Source organism: Rhagoletis pomonella, unplaced genomic scaffold, assembly GCF_013731165.1.
Source record: "Rhagoletis pomonella isolate Grant_MI unplaced genomic scaffold, Rhpom_1.0 Rhpom_scaffold_00005, whole genome shotgun sequence".
NCBI classification, from domain to species: Eukaryota; Metazoa; Arthropoda; class Insecta; order Diptera; family Tephritidae; genus Rhagoletis; species Rhagoletis pomonella.
Genome location: NW_023458559.1, coordinates 75,838,272 through 75,854,286, shown reverse-complemented (window position 1 = coordinate 75,854,286; position 16,015 = coordinate 75,838,272). Strand labels below are relative to the sequence as shown.

Here is a 16,015-nt window from a genome sequence, read left to right as displayed (position 1 = left end):
TTCATCTTCATCTTCATCTTCATCTTCATCTTCATCTTCATCTTCATATCCACCTTCGTTTGTATTTAGGTTTCCTTACTTTTATTCTAATCTTTGCCTTTATCCCTTTCTTCTTCTACATATTCAACTTTACCTTCTTCCTTGCATGAATCTTAATCTTCGTAAATCTGATTTCTAAACTGCTGCTTAGCAGATTTCTTTAATTCAGTATCAATATTAAAGCAATGTCATTGATGCCACATAAAGTGATATCATGTCATGTGGGGAAATTGGGTGTGGTGGTTTGCGATGTGGTGGAATTGGGTGTGGGAGGTACGGCGCTGTGAATTCAGGTGTGGTGGGCTTAAGAGGTGCGGTGAATTTAGGTGTGGTGAATTTATCTGTGGTGAGTTTAGGTGTGGTGAATTTAGGTGTGGGGAGTTAAGATGTGGTGAGTTGAGGTGTGGTGAGTTAAGGTGTGGTGAGAAAGTTGAGGTGTGGTGAATTACGGTGTGGTGGATTTAGGTGTGGGGGGTTAACGTGTGGTGAGTTGAGGTGTGGTGAATTAAGGTGTGGTGAATTTAGGTGTGTGGTGAGTTGAGGTGTGGTGAGTTAAGGTGTGGTGAGAGAGTTGAAGTGTGGTGAATTACGGTGTGGGGGTTAAGTTGTGGTGTGTTTCATCTTCATCTTCGTCTTCATCTTCATCTTCATCTTCATCTTCATCTTCATCTTCATCTTCACCTTCGTCGTCTTGGTCTTCATCTTTATCCTTTCCTTTATCCTGATCTAAATATGTCCATTCTTTTCTTCATTTACATATTCACCCCCACCATTGTTATTAGGTTAGGTATTTAAATTTTCCTTCCTCTTTGTCTTTATATTTAGGTTTCTTTACTTTTATTTTAATTTCTGTATTTATCCCTTTCTTCTTCTCCATACTCAAAATTATCTTCATCCTTGTTTGAGGCTAATCTTTTCATGTACATACATACATACATCTTATTCCTAAACTGCCGCTTAGCACGTTTCTTTAATTCACTATCAATATTAAAGCATACATTTAGGAGGCATTTCCGCCCCAACCATGTACATGTATGGCATTGGTATTGGTGTGACTTTTGAATTGATTTTTTCGCTCTATTTTAAACTAATTTGAAATTTTAAAAACTGCCTGCACATCAGCATCAAAATACCTTTCTAATGATATATAATTGTTTATACCTTAGAAGTACAGTTTAGCCGTAAAAGGGGTGTAAAGGAAACATGATTGCCTATTTATATAATGATGTACATATGTATTTTTGTGGCTAAAATACACAAAAGCATTCGAAGTCCCAAGCAACTTTTATCCGCACACAATGGAGATACCATAAGAATGAAAACTCTCTACACAATACTCACCGCATAGCCGATAGCTTTACTTACCTATTCCTTAAGGGAACTTTTGCTTGTGTTTACTTTACCCCAAAAACATAGCATCACACATGCTTACATACATATGTATGTATGTATGTATGTATTATATAGAAGTACATTACGTAAACACGGGAAACAACATGTGACTTCAAAACACCCACAGCGTGTCTCAGCGCTACTATATTTGAGTTGTTGTTATTTTTATGCTTTTTTTCTCATTTTCTTCCTTCTTCTCGCATGAATAATGCTACAGCTCAGACTCATTGACGTCTACGTCTAGCCCATTTAATATTTACTCGAGCGAGTATGAGTACACAGAAAAAGCAGACACTTGTGCCACACCAGGGAATGCACACATACACTCCCACATATGGCCACTCTTACGAGTATTTGCGCGAAGCTTCGAAATAATACGATGCATCAACGCCAATGTGTTTTTTGCATTTCGCTCGAATTGTTTGGCAATACTTGTGGTACATTCGCCTTGAAGTATGCAATACAAAGATGCCGCTTGAGCAAATAGCGATAGTCTATGGTGTGCGTTTGAGAACCCATATCATTCCAGTTAAATTATTTGTTTTTCTTATTAAAGTTTGTTAGTTTCGCGTTTCCTGATTTTTGGGCGGGAAATCGCTTTGCTGGTCGAAGTTTTTCGCCACAGCTGCGGCTATTGTTGCGAAGTTTATTGGAAAGTTGTGCTAATAGTGATTTTCCATTGATTCTTTACTTTTCTAGCGAAATTCCTGCATTTCACTTTAGCTTTGTTTCTCAACTTTTCTACTAAACTTTTAGCTATGTTTTTGTATTTTTAAGAAAAAAATTATCCAGTTACTTATGTTAGGTTTACAATGTAGCAATATTAACTGTTTTAACTGTAAAAGCGGATTCATCGTTTTAGTTCAGAACTTTTTTTCCCATGTGGTTGTTGTTCCACATGGAAGAAAAGCTCAGAATTAAAACGGCGAATCCGCCTTAAATTACAGTAAATTACCTCCTATTACAAATTACAGTTTTGTCAAAATTTTAGATTTGAAAAAATAAATTAAAATATAACTTTAAGTTTCTTTTGAAATCAGCAATCCTCTTTTGAATAAAAATGGGTCAGCTGCGTTCCTATCTTACAGTTAAAAACCTTAAGATTCAAAAACTCCCCGCGTTTTGGAAGGTTACAATTTTTGTTGAAAATACAGTTTTTTCTTGGAAATTCTTAGTTTTTTGAAAAGAAAATCTGGCAACACTGCTAAGGTTCAAACCATTTCGTTGAGACAATGAACTTTGTTAATGCTCTTATGTTGATTAGCGCTATCTCCGCAAGATCATGTAGAACTAGTAACTATTTTCCAGTAAGAAAAATAGCTGATGTTGTGATAGGTGTAGTGGGTCCAAGTTCAGTTGTCATTTTCGCGCTCTCAATTTTTTCTACTAGGTATTACTAAAAGATTTAGTCTTACTATGTACAAAACCTGTATAAATAAATAAAATAAATAAGTAAATAAAATAAATGAAAATAATAAATAAGATAATGGATGAATAAAATAGATAAATTAAATAAACTACATATCTGCAGGCACTTTGAATGGAATACAAATATTTTAAGCGACTTCATGCAAGTTTTTGTATATCATTACTTAGGACATTTTTCTCCCAAATAAAACAAAATCTCCTGGTTGAGCTGAAATTTATTAGTTTCACTTATACAATTTTTTATAATTTAACGTTTACCTCTTTTTAAATTCAAAACCTTTCAATACCACTTCCTCCACAAATCTCTTCCAATCGACCATGGTGAAATTATACCACCAAATTTCTGAACTGCAGTATAACCCTGTACCTACGCCAACACCTTGCTGTGAACACTGCCAGTTGTCAAACTTGCCTGCAGCAAAATCACCAGCCGCTAACATTCTTTGACAGCACCATGCCTTTGCTACACCCTGCTTTCGGCGACGGCGTATTCGCGTTTCGTGTTGCAGTTTCAATTAAAATTTTCCTAACTTTTAATCCACCGATCGAAGCATATTTACCAATAGCAGAAGCACAATGTATTGCTTTACAACAATCTTATGAAATTCAATTAGAAGACGAGTTGAAAACGTGAAAATTTGGAAGACGAAAAATTCATAGCAGCATTGCGAACATCGGCGAGCGAGGTAAGTTTCACGAATTTTTCTTTGTTTTCACCCGAATGCGCGCGTCAAAACTGAAATTTCGTTCGGATTCCACCTCCCTTGCGTGTTGCTAAGCTGTGGAAAATAAGGTTGTGTTTTTATTGCGTAGTAAATGTAGCTGCAACATGTTGTAGTTGAAGGTGAGTTTTGCGGCGCAGACGCAGAGCATATGTTTCAAAGAGCAGTGCCGGATGTTTGTAGGGTTAAGGGGGTTAGTGGGCCGGTAAGAACTGAGGTGTCTAGGACTATTCTTTTAACTCGTAAAAGTTCAAAAATCTCGGAACTTTCTGAGCTATAGATTTTAGCGCGTGACGTCTTTCGAATTTGCAATTTTTCAGTATTTTTTAGTTTAATAATTTTTACCTAAAATTAGTGCGGAGATAAGCAAGCGCCTAACATTATTTTCATAGTGAGAATGTTATTTTTCGCCACAATTTTAGGCCTTTGATATTTGGCTCTCCTGAACAATGGCTAATGCCACCGAAACCAAGTATGTCACCGAAGTACCAAGCAGTCTAAAGCAATTGGCACGTCTGGTTGTCCGTGGCTTTTACTCGATCGAAGATGCGCTCATTATTGACATGTTGGTGCGAAATCCTTGCATGAAGGAAGATGATATTGCAGAGCTATTACGTTTCGAAAAGAAACAAATGCGGGCACGTATCTCAACTTTGCGCAATGACAAATTTATACAGATCCGTTTAAAAATGGAGACAGGACCTGATGGCAAAGCACAAAAGGTTAACTACTATTTCATTAATTATAAGACATTTGTGAATGTTGTCAAATATAAATTGGATTTGATGCGCAAGCGTATGGAAACAGAAGAACGTGATGCCACCAGTCGTGCCAGCTTCAAATGCACAAACTGCGATAAAACATTTACTGATCTCGAAGCCGATCAACTCTTTGATTTCACAACAGGCGAATTCCGCTGTACATACTGCGGCAGTCCTGTGGAGGAAGACAGTTCTGCGATGCCAAAGAAAGACTCGCGTTTAATGCTGGCACGATTTAACGAGCAATTACAACCACTTTATGATCTATTACGGGAAGTGGAAGGCATTAAGTTAGCGCCGGAAATACTTGAACCCGAACCTGTTGATATCGACACAATACGAGGGTATGATTCGACTTTCTTTATGCTATGAAGATTTTCATATTTTTCTCTTGTTCCGACCTTTAGACTGAACAAACCTCTCAATCAGCGCCCTGATGGTCAACAATGGTCCGGAGAGGCGACACGTAATCAAGGTTTTGCAGTCGAAGAAACGCGTGTTGATGTTAGTATTGGCGGCGATGTACAGGAAGCTGTTACCGAACGTAAGGCACGCCCAGTCTGGATGACAGAGAGTACGGTTATAACGGAAGACAATCATGATGCCACCGATGCCATTTTGAACGAAGCGGCACAATCATCCACGCAGCATACGATAAACGTGGGTGGTTCAACAAATAATCGCAGCAAAAGGGAGAATGAAGATATTATGTCGGTGTTGTTACAACACGAAAAGCAAACCAATCAAAAGGATGCACAAGCAAAAGGACTTAAATATGGATCGTCGAACGCAGACTCTAGTGATTCTAGTGATGACGACAAGGACATAGATAATATGAAAATACGTGAGTAGAAAGGGACTGCGGGCCTTATATTTATGGAGGTAATAGTAATTACTTAGCACTTCTTCATTGCTTACTTGCAGCCAAAGTTGATTACAATAAATTTATCAATTCCGAATCAGAAGACGATGATGACGATATTCCTACAGTGCATGTTTCCGGACGACCACATCCAATCGATCAAATCAATGATGAACTTATAGCTCAAATGACGCAGCAAGAAAAAGAAAACTATATACACGTTTATCAACAACACTACAGCCATATTTACGATTAAATTGCCAATTTTCTGAATTGGTGCACACATTTATGTAGATTGGTTGTTAATTTTTGAATTATATTTTTTATTAGTTCAATCTTATTTAAACTTTACTGCAATTTACTTAATTTCGTTTTATTTGCTGTTGAAGTTCATTATAATTGAACTTATGACAAGGAAAGTATAGGTATGCACCTTCATAAAGATAAAATGGAGGGAGCAGTTTTATTTAAAATCATGTCAACATTTGTTAGCAGTAAGCAAGATGAGTTATTGAAACAAAAATCATTTAAAAATAAAAACGAAAATATTTAAAAAGTGCATTTAAACTTAATTTATTTGGTTTTTATTTAATTATAAATATATGTATAAAAAGCATGTGTTTATTCAATTGTAAATAGTACTAGCAAATATACCGAATTTTAAAAGCTAAATACAGACTCCTTGCTAAGTCGCCACTGGTTTTACGTGTTGAATATCAGACAGCAGCATATTGCACTGGGCGCTTTGCAACTATATTGCACAGCAAGAACATTTGTATGATTTGATGACATTTCAGGATTTTTAATTGCCAACTTTCGTAACATAATAAAAAAGTATATGTAAAAGGAATAAATGTCGACTATGTGTTTATCACTTTATATTGTTTTAGCAAAAAAAGCTCACTAAAGAGTCCCTCCCGATACCGCCACTGGTTTTTCGTGTTGAATATCCACAGCAACATGTGGAATTAGACGCACCGCAACATTCCTGCGCAACAGACTGCTGGCAGCATCTCTCTCCAATCAGAGTTTTGGTTGCAGCAAATTGGTCTAACCGACATTTTTATTTTAATGTGCACATGAAAGGCTCATAATTATTTAGTGGATATTTGATGAAAATATCAAATATATTTTAGTTTGCATACATCTTTAATTTTACAGGAGGAAGCCTGCATCGGGATAGAGGAAAATTTTAAATCAATCCTAATTTTGCTTGCTTCGTCACTACGATAATCACTCCATTTTTCCTTCTAAAGCGCTCCGAAACACTTCACTCGAAAATTAGCAAACGGCAGCACTGAAAGCATCACAACAAATGTACAACAAACACATGATTTTGACATTCACAGCCACCTCGACGAAAAGATCAGCTGTTCTGACAGCACCACCTTGAATGAATTCGCCTTGCCTTGGTCATTGCACATGATTCAATAATACAAGGTTCGATAAACTGACAGTTGTCCCTCTCGCACCGCTCCCTTAGCAGTGGCACCGTGTTGCTTCTTTGCAAATTTACATCGAAACAGTGTAGCTTTGGTGTTAAATAAAAGTATAAGCTTTTGTGCAATATGTTTATTTGTATATGCATATGAAGCATATTTAACTGATGAAAACATAAGCATTGGATGTTTACATCAATCTCATAGTAGTCTTATTTTAATTTTGAGTCATTTTGCAGTTTTTATACGGCTAAATAGCATATAAATTACGTAATTCACGTAGATATATCAATATTACGTTCAACATTTCGTTTAAAATGCCAGATTTCCTGCAAATATATTAGAATTTACGAAAGGAATTTCACTACTAATTGGCCACTTTGCGTACTTTTCTACTACCATTTTCGAAAAAAGGGATCGCATTCTTGCCCTTTCTCTGTCCTTCGTAAATGCAACCTTTTGTAAGGGAGTGTCAAACCGCAGCTGTCAATAATTATCTAACCTTGTATTATTGAATCATGGTCATTGCATTTCGTGGAATCAAGAGAGGATGTTGCTTAATCCGCTTAAGTTCATGTTAGTTTTATATTTAATAAATGTTTTTAATAATTTCACTAACACATTGAACTAAACGTCACAAAGAACGAAAGGGTTAAAAGTACGAACGATCTGATCTGCGCGCGTACAATCCGGATAAAGCAACAAGAAAGGAAATGTAAGTATGTATAGGAAGTTAGATCATTTTATTAGATGTGAGAATTCTAATAAGAAAGTTGGAAGGAAGTGTGCTGAACGCCATGTGAGAAAATTGTGCAATTCAAACAAGTGATGACTTATGCATGCACGTAGCACGATAAATACAAAAATGTAGAACTACAAACACTCGGCTGTGAAAATTGACTCAGTTATAATTGAGGTCAGTTAATTTCTTGCACAGTATAATTTCTTGTGCTAATTATAAAGGCGTTGGAATGAGTTCGTTTGATACAAAGATAGCAATATGCATTTAACAATTCAAAGCAATCAAACTTATTTAGTAATAGTGTAAAAAGACCAATGCCAGTTTTTACTTAGCTATAACCATTTACTGATTTCATTTATTTTTAGCTAATCAGCTGTAAACGATTGGCATGATAATTAATCCTACTGTAGAAATACATAAGTGCGAAGTGCATTCTATAACACCGCATTTCAACGCAATTTACTCGATGTGATACGACGCATTAGTAGCTAAACATAACGCTTATAATCGTTTGTCGTAAAGTGCGAGGAAAGTGCGCGCCTCAGCAAATACAATTATTATTTTTTGAGCAATAAACCCACGGCTATCAGAAATATGTATGTAATTTAAAGCTTTTGAATAAACAAGTTCAATAGTTGTATACTCAGCAATTAATGCTTAAAATCGTTTCAGGAGAATTTTTTCGACTACAAAGGGATCCAGCACGATGGAAATGTAGCTTCGTCAAGAATTTTTAAAGTAATGATTAGCGTCATCATATCTACCTATATCCATTTAACACGCGCACTAATCAACCAGAATTTAATCACTTGTATCAACATTAAACAAAACAAGACAAGACAAAAACAAAACTATTTTGTTATCAACGGTAAGTTAACTATACTAAGATGATACTTCAATAAAAGGCTAGATTTCAAACAACACGTATGTATAAAGATTATTTTAGAAAAAGTTTTCATTCACGACGGGAGCGATTACTTGAACGATATACAAGACTGTTCATAATTAGTAGTTAGTCACGATTAGCGCGCAGAAAGTGCAAGTCGAGAGCGCAACGAAATCGAGTAACCATGTGGCCAAAAATCGATAAGGAGCTACTGCCTATGAAGGCGCATTATTTCTTTTTTAATGCAGGTATGTACTTTTTCAACCTCTAAAACAAGCGTTTAACAAATTTAAGCTACCAAACTGTTAATAATACAGACAAAAGTAATGCAAACATATGTACATACGTTTAAGTTCAATATACCACTTGTAACGTTCGATTACCACTTGGTGACAATTAATTTCATTTTTTGCCGCATGTGGCTATCATTCCTTTCGTCACACTTATACATTATTTTTCGCAAACTTTTGCACTCACATGCACATGTTTGCAAGTATAGCTGGATACTTACTTTTCTTGAATTTTCCCGTCTACTTTATTAAAAATCAATTGGATGTTTAAATACATTTGCGTGTGATCAATTTAACACTTCTTTCTATTACTCACTATTATTACTTTGGTCTTTGTATAATTTACAATTATCGCATTCTTTTTTCAGGAACGGCGCCGGTAATGCCTTTCATGCCCACATTGGCGCGTCAATTAGGCTTCTCTACAGTGGTGGTAGGCACAATGTATGCAATTTTGCCGATCGTTGGCATGTTAGCGAAACCGCTATTTGGATTTATAGCAGATCGGTAAGTGGAGCAATTGATTGTGGAAGTCTTTTCAATTACCATGCGCTTGCCCGGATAGTTTTTTGCAGCTATGTATACAGTTAATGTCGTTATCATTTCAACGGATTTGAAATTTAAAGAGATCCAAATTTTAAAATTTTAGTTTCGCAAACCTTCATCGATCCTTTTGAGGAGCTGGTTGTATTCGCCAATTATACCAATCTCCGTTCTCATAATGAACGGTAATTTCTTCATCTAAATAGCACTCTGACTAAAGAACTTAAACACATCTAAAGGAAATAATTTAAAGACATTGGGCCATATGAACAAAAAAAGAATTTGCTTTTTCTTAAATATCAGACATTATACTCGATTTATTCAAACAAAATTGAAGTAAACGGTATGAAAGTTTAAGAAAAAGCAATTGCTTAGTTTTTGTTCATACGGCCCAATTTCGATAGCTGATCAAAATCTAGGCGCCTCTTCAAAACCTTGCAAAAACCAATCAAAAAGTAACTAAGTGCGGGTATTTGCTGTTTACTCGACTTAAATGGCTCCTAAATAATACATATTTCTATTTACATATGTACATATATCATTTGAAACTCCTTATTGTAGCTATTGCAACTCATTTAAATAAAAAATCTTACCTCTTGCAGTTATCAACGTCATCGAACACTTTTCCTTATCGGCGAAGTACTCACCGCCGTTGCCTTCTTCCTCATACAATTTACGCCATCCATTCCACAATCCTTGCCTACTGTAGAATTTCACTGTCACGGTGGTGCATCCGATCTCAAATATTATTCCGAATTTGATAAGTGCATAGAACAGAATCTCGAAAGTTACTATGGCGATCGCGTACTAACTTGCCAGCTATACTGTCAAGCTAATCCTGAGCAATGGGACTTCGTTTGTGACAACTGGCTACATAACAACGGCGCCGGCAGTATTACAAGTAATGTCACTTGTCCTGATCGCAATAATCCACAATTAAACTTTACAACATTTGTCAATATGAGCGAAATTGTGATGGCAAGTGACCATCTGTTCTTTGTCATACCACACGATCAAGGTCAAATTAATGGGGAAACTATAACGTTAAACTGTCCACGTGAACAGTCACAATTCAATACAAGCTGTCAGATTGAATGCAATGATAATTATTTTCATAGCCAACTGGTGCAGAGTGCAGCGATAAAGAACAGTGATGTGACGGGCATGTATCAATTTTGGTATTTTTTTATCATGCTCATTGTGAGCTGGATTGGCATGGCGGTGGTGGTGAGCATCGGTGATGCCATATGCTTTTCGATATTGGGTGAACGACATCATTTGTATGGAAATCAGCGATTGTGCGGCTCCATAGGTTTCGGTGTATTTTCCATTATCGCTGGTGTGCTAGTAGATAAAATGTCTGGCGGCAGTGCTACTAAAAACTATACAATCGTATTTTGGATGACTTTGGTGATAATTGGATTTGACCTGATATCATCCACGAAATTAAAGGTATGTATGAAATGCACGTACATACTTACATATATTGTTAATGAAAAAGGTGCCTAAAAACAAATTTGAAATTGTATAGCAGAGGCACAGGGCTTTTTTTTTAAGACTGGGTTAGAAAGCACGACCCATATTAATTAAAATGTCAATAAATCTAGTATCTTTTCACGATATTGTTTTGAAATTTGTTAAAAGTGTGTAACTGTGTCCCATATCAGCATACTCATATTTAAAATAACTTTTTCCAAAAAAAAAAAATCAGTTAGTGCTTTTTGCATTAATAATTACGTTATATTCGTTTAACTATAATTTTTTGTTTTATTCGTTAAATAATTCATTCGCATTTTCTTTCATTACAGCACACACAAACCCACCTCTCACCCAACATTCTCAAAGATGTCGGTAAAATGTTCCTTTCAGTACGTTGTGTGATATTTTTCATTTGGTGCGTTTCGATTGGTCTATGCACGGCACTCGTTTGGAACTTTCTCTTTATGCATTTGGATGAATTAGGCGAAAAACTTGAAGGCTGTCAAAATTCAATGAAAACACTTGAGGGTATTGCCATGGGCATACAATGTTTCGGTGGTGAGCTACCCTTTTTCTTCCTTTCTGGTTGGATATTAAGGAAAATCGGTCACGTTAATGCAATGAGTTTGGTGCTATTCGCATTTGGCGTGCGTTTCATACTCTATTCTATGCTGGTAAATCCATGGTATGTGCTGCCTATTGAAATGTTGAATGGTGTTACATTTGGTATCTTCTACTCAACGATGGCGTCGTATGCGAGTATTGTAGCGCCACCGGGCACAGAGGCCACTATGCAGGTGAGTGGGTGGAGTTTATATTTCTACTTTTTATTGATATTAAAAAAAAAAAACATATGTTCGATGCAGGGCCTAGTCGGTGCAGTCTTTGAAGGTGTGGGCGTATCAATGGGCAGTCTCATTGCTGGCAATCTCTTTGCCGCTGTAAGCGGTAGCGGAACCTTCTTGATTTTCGGAATTTTCGCCTTCATTGTATTTGTTGTGCATGTATGTGTGCAGATATATTTGCAACGCAATGCTGTTGATACAAATGGTAAGCAAACGGAAGTTAATAATGTTGCGCACGAAGTGAACTATTTACCAGCAGAAAATGGTTACATATGGACAGTAAATGCAAAAACGCCTAAAGGTGTTAACGCTGAATTTACTGACGTGGATTTAAGTTGATTTTAAAAGGTTGATAAAAAAAAATATAATAAGTAATTTAGTACTTAAAAAGTGCCACCGAAAACGGTGAATAGCAGAGCAACGCCCTAGGCATAGCAAGTATTAGCGCAATATTTTTATGTACAGATAGTTTTTTATTGAACTTATATTTTTCCCACGATTTTTGATGCTATAAAATCACTTTATTAAAAGTGAAAAAAAGCTATCTCAGTGATAGTTTATACTAAAATAAGTTATTTCTAAAACCAAGTTCAAATCGAGAACAGGGCTCTTCTTTACTCCTGCTAGCCAGTTTATTTTTAAGACGTTTGATACTTTTATATAACAGTCAGGTGCTTATTGTGTGAATCTTTGAATAAATACTAAATTCCTCGAAAGAAAAACTTTTATTTGCATTTCTTAAATGAAAACAAAATTGAAATGTGTACATAAATAAGGAGTACACCGAAAAGCAGAAAGCTCGGAGCTCAAAATTTTCAACAAATTTTAAAAGTTCAGTAAAAGTTTCGCTGTTTTCGAGCACTTAAGTGCTTTCGTCAGGTAATTTCAAATTATTTCCTAGTAGATGAATATTTGCATGTACAGATTGCTTGCTTAATACTTATTCAGGTACCCTGCAAACACAGTCATCAACGTTAGAGAAACATTTGATTTACATTAGAATTATAATGCAGTTCTCTAATGTTTCGCTAAGGTAAGAGAACTATGTTAGAATTCGATTAGAAAATGATCAGAAAAAATACTATACATTATAAACCAATTAGAATTCAACGTTAGTATGAGATTAGATACTAACCTTTTTCTCGATATCGAGAACTTAGTTCCCATTTTGTAGAGTATGCTATAATTCTCGACAGTTTATCTAATCGTCTTATAACCTTCTTCCTTGGTAAAACACATTAGAATTCGAATCGGTTTCTAATCGTTCTCTAACTTAAATGTTTGTTGGGTAGTTAGTATTTTGTAATGAAAAGTATGTAGTTCATATGTTTGATAGTCTATATGTATTGCATGTTATTTTTTTCGTTTTGTGATTTACGTGAAAGTTACAATTATAATTTTCAGTTTGTTGTTTTAGACTTTGTGTGAAAAACAATAATTTACAAAGAATTTAGTATGTATCGTTAACTTGTATATTTTTTGCATTACATACATATATGTAAACCAAATAATGTTCCTCCGACAGTCGGGCCTACGAAGCCAGAACGACCCTGATTTATATCGGGCCAAGAACGTCGCTCCATCTGATTCTCCAAAAACCCTTTTGAGAATTTTTATGATGGTACAACAACAAAAACCATCAAATGCTTATGGTCGAAGAACAAAAGTCAAATCAATGATCAAATAGTACAGAAAAACTAAAGCTTTTGCGAAAAACTCAAAGGAAACGCCTTCCAAATAAAGAGAAATTCGTCTCCACTATATAACAAGCATTAGTTTAGACGTGCTGCTCTTATTTAAAGTCAATAATAATGAAATCGAGCACAAATTAAATTTTCTTTGTTTACATATGATGTATAATCAAGATACAACCATTACAAACTAGCTAGTACTTAAAAATATATAACTGTTATGCCTCAAAACAGAGTCGAAATTTTGATTACCTAAATATGTATAATCAGCAAATTATGAGTATTTCCTTTGATTTTATAGTAAAGATCGAAAAAATAATCCAAAAAAATTATATGAGCTTCAGGCTTATCACACTCCGAATTCTATATTCAGTTGAATACTTCCATTGTTACCAATTGAGAAATTACTGATCATTAGATTAAATCATTTGTTTGAGTTTCATAAGCAAGAAAACTTATCAAATGAACTACTTTTGGAGCACATATGTAGTTATAACTACCTACATACATATGTACAATCTAAATATTTTATTTTCAAAATTACTTCCAATTCCTTACCACGCTGATAAGTTTATCATTTACTGCGCTCATAAAAATATATGTATAGCAATTATTCCAGAGTCTATTAATTCTTATCTCCAAGTACAATGTTGTAGTGAGCAAGTCTAGCAAACGTATTGCCTGCAAATGAAACTTCGGTCTGGACAACAAATTCAATTACCTACATACATAGATGTATTAGTACTATATCAGATTTGCGTATTGTTACATCTATTAGCGTACATATGCATATGTATTTTGTATTTAGATTTATTTTTTTATATGGTTCAATGTTTGAATTGCATTTATTAAACTTACCTTTCTACATTTTATTTTTCTTTTCTCTCATTCCTCGAACATTGACACATTTCCAGGAACGGTGAAATATTTGACGCCCAACGATGCGATGCATATGCTCAACGAACCAGAATACAGTATTGTCGCTTAAAAAAAGCGATTAACAAAAAAAGATTTCCTGCTTATAAGTAATCAACTGGTCTATGGCGTGTGCCAGTTTCTCCCGGTCTAATGTGTGCGTGCAGCAGGTCTGTAGCTGCAATATATCGGCTTTGAGCACACGGCAGCTGCCTTTTCTTGCTTTGATGTTCTATTCTCACTATGAGCTGTGAATCTTTTGCGTACTTATTAGAAGGAAAACAAAAACAACAACAAAAAACTACGTACATAATCTATGGAATTGTGGATGTACTTAGTTAATAGTAAATGTGTATGGTATTTTTGAATTTTTTGACATTGTAGCATTTGAGTGTATTCGCTATGAACTGTACATTTTACATATCTACACAAATAAGCATTTATAGTTGATGTCAAATTTAGCGCAATAGTTTTGATAGCTATAGATTATTACAAATTACGAATTAGTAACTTGCATGCGGTTTACGTAACGAAAGCAGTTTCGTCTATCCACTAGCTACATTTTAATATTTCATTTCTATTTTAATTTATGTGCAAAGTAGTACGCCTGTGTGCATTAATAGCTAATTATAAGTTGAAAGTAAGTCTCTAAATACTTTGTATTTTGGAATTAAATTTTATTTTAACTACATATAAAATCGCTATAAAATAATTTTATCATGTCTGTGTAGTGTAGTAAGATTTAACATTTTTAAAATGTAGTTAAGAATTTTAAATTATACTTTTTAGTTTGCTAAGGCTTTTTACTTTATACCTCTTTTTTGCTCAAAACCAAAGCATTATAACGTTGTGCTCAAATGTTGTCCTTAGCACAAAAAAGCGTATTTCTTTGAATAATTGAGTCGTAAAGTAGATGCATACATACAGAACAATTCATCTTAAATTAGGCAAATTGTATTGCAAGCATGTATTCGTTTTACATTAAGCATGATAATGCTTAAGGGCATTTCTTATTAAACCTTTGTATTAGTGTATTTTAATTATACATGGTACTACATTTATATAAAATATAATCAAAATCTATTCTTTATTAACTAAAATAAATTGCAAGTCTTTCAGTATTATTATTATTTTTAACTTCAATATATAACGGATATTGCATAAACATTCTGAAAATCCTACCGAAAATCCTTTGATTTTGTTTCACTGCACGTGTTGCGCTGCTTAATTCTACTGTTGTTGTTGCTGCTGCTGTTGCTTGGCGATTAAGGACTCCTCTTGTTGCTGCTTTTGCAATTTGCGTTGGAGCTCTTTTTGCTTGCACACTTGCACGTTAAATGCGCGTTTCTATTCAACAAATAAGAATTGTTAAGGTTTCATCTCCTCGCTAACAGCAAACAGAATCATAAAACTTAAATAAAACGCATACCTTCAAAACTTTGGTGCGCTGATAAATATTCTGCATTTGTTTTTTCATCTTCACCAATTTCTCGCGATAAATTTTTACATTGTTCATCTGTAATAAAACGAAGTGAGGTCCATAAACACAAATGTAATAAATAATTTTATGATATTTAAAGATTACCATTGTTGCGATTTGAATTGCTGATATACATACATATATCGTTGAACGTTGTGACTTCAGATAAACGGGAACCATAAACATTTTTGTTTTAGTTATATACTAACCAGAATATAATTTATGTAGGCATTCTTAAATGAAGTCATTAAAAAGTGCTTCGTTACATGCCTCCAAGTAGGGGTTTTCCGATTTAAAGTTTATGCGAAAGTATAAATTACCTTCTTTATATGGGTAGTGAAAGTAGAAGCCCTTCAACTTGTGCCGCTCTATATAAAACAAAAAGGAGAAATGGATGCACAGTGGAAGGCCTCTTGACTACTTGGTACTTTGTCTCAAATACGTTGATTGTTGATGTGGTTAATGATACTTCATCGAAAATTTAGTAAATATAAAATGTTC

The 16,015-nt window shown here is 34.7% G+C and overlaps 5 protein-coding genes across 21 annotated transcripts in view; 4 read left to right on the top strand and 1 right to left on the bottom strand.

Annotated features, from left to right (window-relative positions):
- Positions 1-16,015, top strand: part of LOC118739585 (2-(3-amino-3-carboxypropyl)histidine synthase subunit 1-like) — a 180,935-nt gene that overhangs the window by 60,043 nt on the left and 104,877 nt on the right. The window lies entirely within an intron of this gene.
- Positions 1-16,015, top strand: part of LOC118739589 (F-box only protein 32-like) — a 159,046-nt gene that overhangs the window by 70,739 nt on the left and 72,292 nt on the right. The window lies entirely within an intron of this gene.
- Positions 3,316-5,776, top strand: LOC118739587 (general transcription factor IIE subunit 1-like). 2 transcript variants are annotated; one of them, XM_036471003.1, is made up of 4 exons: positions 3,316-3,545; positions 4,004-4,686; positions 4,750-5,186; positions 5,267-5,776. In XM_036471003.1, the coding sequence occupies exons 2-4, from the start codon at positions 4,031-4,033 to the stop codon at positions 5,458-5,460; spliced, it is 1,287 nt and encodes a 428-aa protein (XP_036326896.1). In that variant the 5' UTR covers positions 3,316-3,545; positions 4,004-4,030; the 3' UTR covers positions 5,461-5,776. The 2 variants fall into 2 exon arrangements, with proteins under 2 accessions (XP_036326896.1, XP_036326897.1); XM_036471004.1 differs by having other exon boundaries at positions 3,974-4,686.
- LOC118739579 (major facilitator superfamily domain-containing protein 6-like protein A) lies at positions 7,177-15,134 on the top strand. 5 transcript variants are annotated; one of them, XM_036470986.1, is made up of 9 exons: positions 7,177-7,358; positions 7,751-7,981; positions 8,058-8,253; positions 8,322-8,519; positions 8,930-9,068; positions 9,707-10,556; positions 10,913-11,380; positions 11,450-11,633; positions 14,034-15,134. In XM_036470986.1, the coding sequence occupies exons 4-9, from the start codon at positions 8,456-8,458 to the stop codon at positions 14,105-14,107; spliced, it is 1,779 nt and encodes a 592-aa protein (XP_036326879.1). In that variant the 5' UTR covers positions 7,177-7,358; positions 7,751-7,981; positions 8,058-8,253; positions 8,322-8,455; the 3' UTR covers positions 14,108-15,134. The 5 variants fall into 5 exon arrangements, with proteins under 5 accessions (XP_036326879.1, XP_036326878.1, XP_036326877.1 ...); XM_036470985.1 differs by having other exon boundaries at positions 11,450-11,776; positions 14,034-14,103; XM_036470984.1 differs by having other exon boundaries at positions 8,332-8,519; positions 11,450-15,134.
- Positions 15,148-16,015, bottom strand: part of LOC118739593 (biogenesis of lysosome-related organelles complex 1 subunit 6-like) — a 1,988-nt gene continuing 1,120 nt past the window's right edge. Inside the window, exons 4-5 of the mRNA XM_036471022.1 lie at positions 15,464-15,550; positions 15,148-15,381 (exon numbers count right to left, since the gene is read on the bottom strand). Of these exons, the coding sequence (XP_036326915.1) occupies positions 15,265-15,381; positions 15,464-15,550 (204 nt within the window). The 3' untranslated portion in view covers positions 15,148-15,264. The remainder of the gene's footprint in view (positions 15,382-15,463; positions 15,551-16,015) is intronic.

Excerpts from the sequence above, each read along its gene's own strand:
- LOC118739579 (XM_036470984.1), top strand. The coding sequence starts at position 8,456 with ATGTGGCCAAAAATCGATAAGGAGCTACTGCCTATGAAGGCGCATTAT. Across the intron at positions 8,520-8,929 it reads TTATTTCTTTTTTAATGCAG|GAACGGCGCCGGTAATGCCT; the intron begins GTATGTACTTTT and ends TTCTTTTTTCAG. Across the intron at positions 9,069-9,706 it reads TTTGGATTTATAGCAGATCG|TTATCAACGTCATCGAACAC; the intron begins GTAAGTGGAGCA and ends TACCTCTTGCAG.
- LOC118739587 (XM_036471003.1), top strand. The coding sequence starts at position 4,031 with ATGGCTAATGCCACCGAAACCAAGTATGTCACCGAAGTACCAAGCAGT. Across the intron at positions 4,687-4,749 it reads GATATCGACACAATACGAGG|ACTGAACAAACCTCTCAATC; the intron begins GTATGATTCGAC and ends TCCGACCTTTAG. Across the intron at positions 5,187-5,266 it reads CATAGATAATATGAAAATAC|CCAAAGTTGATTACAATAAA; the intron begins GTGAGTAGAAAG and ends GCTTACTTGCAG.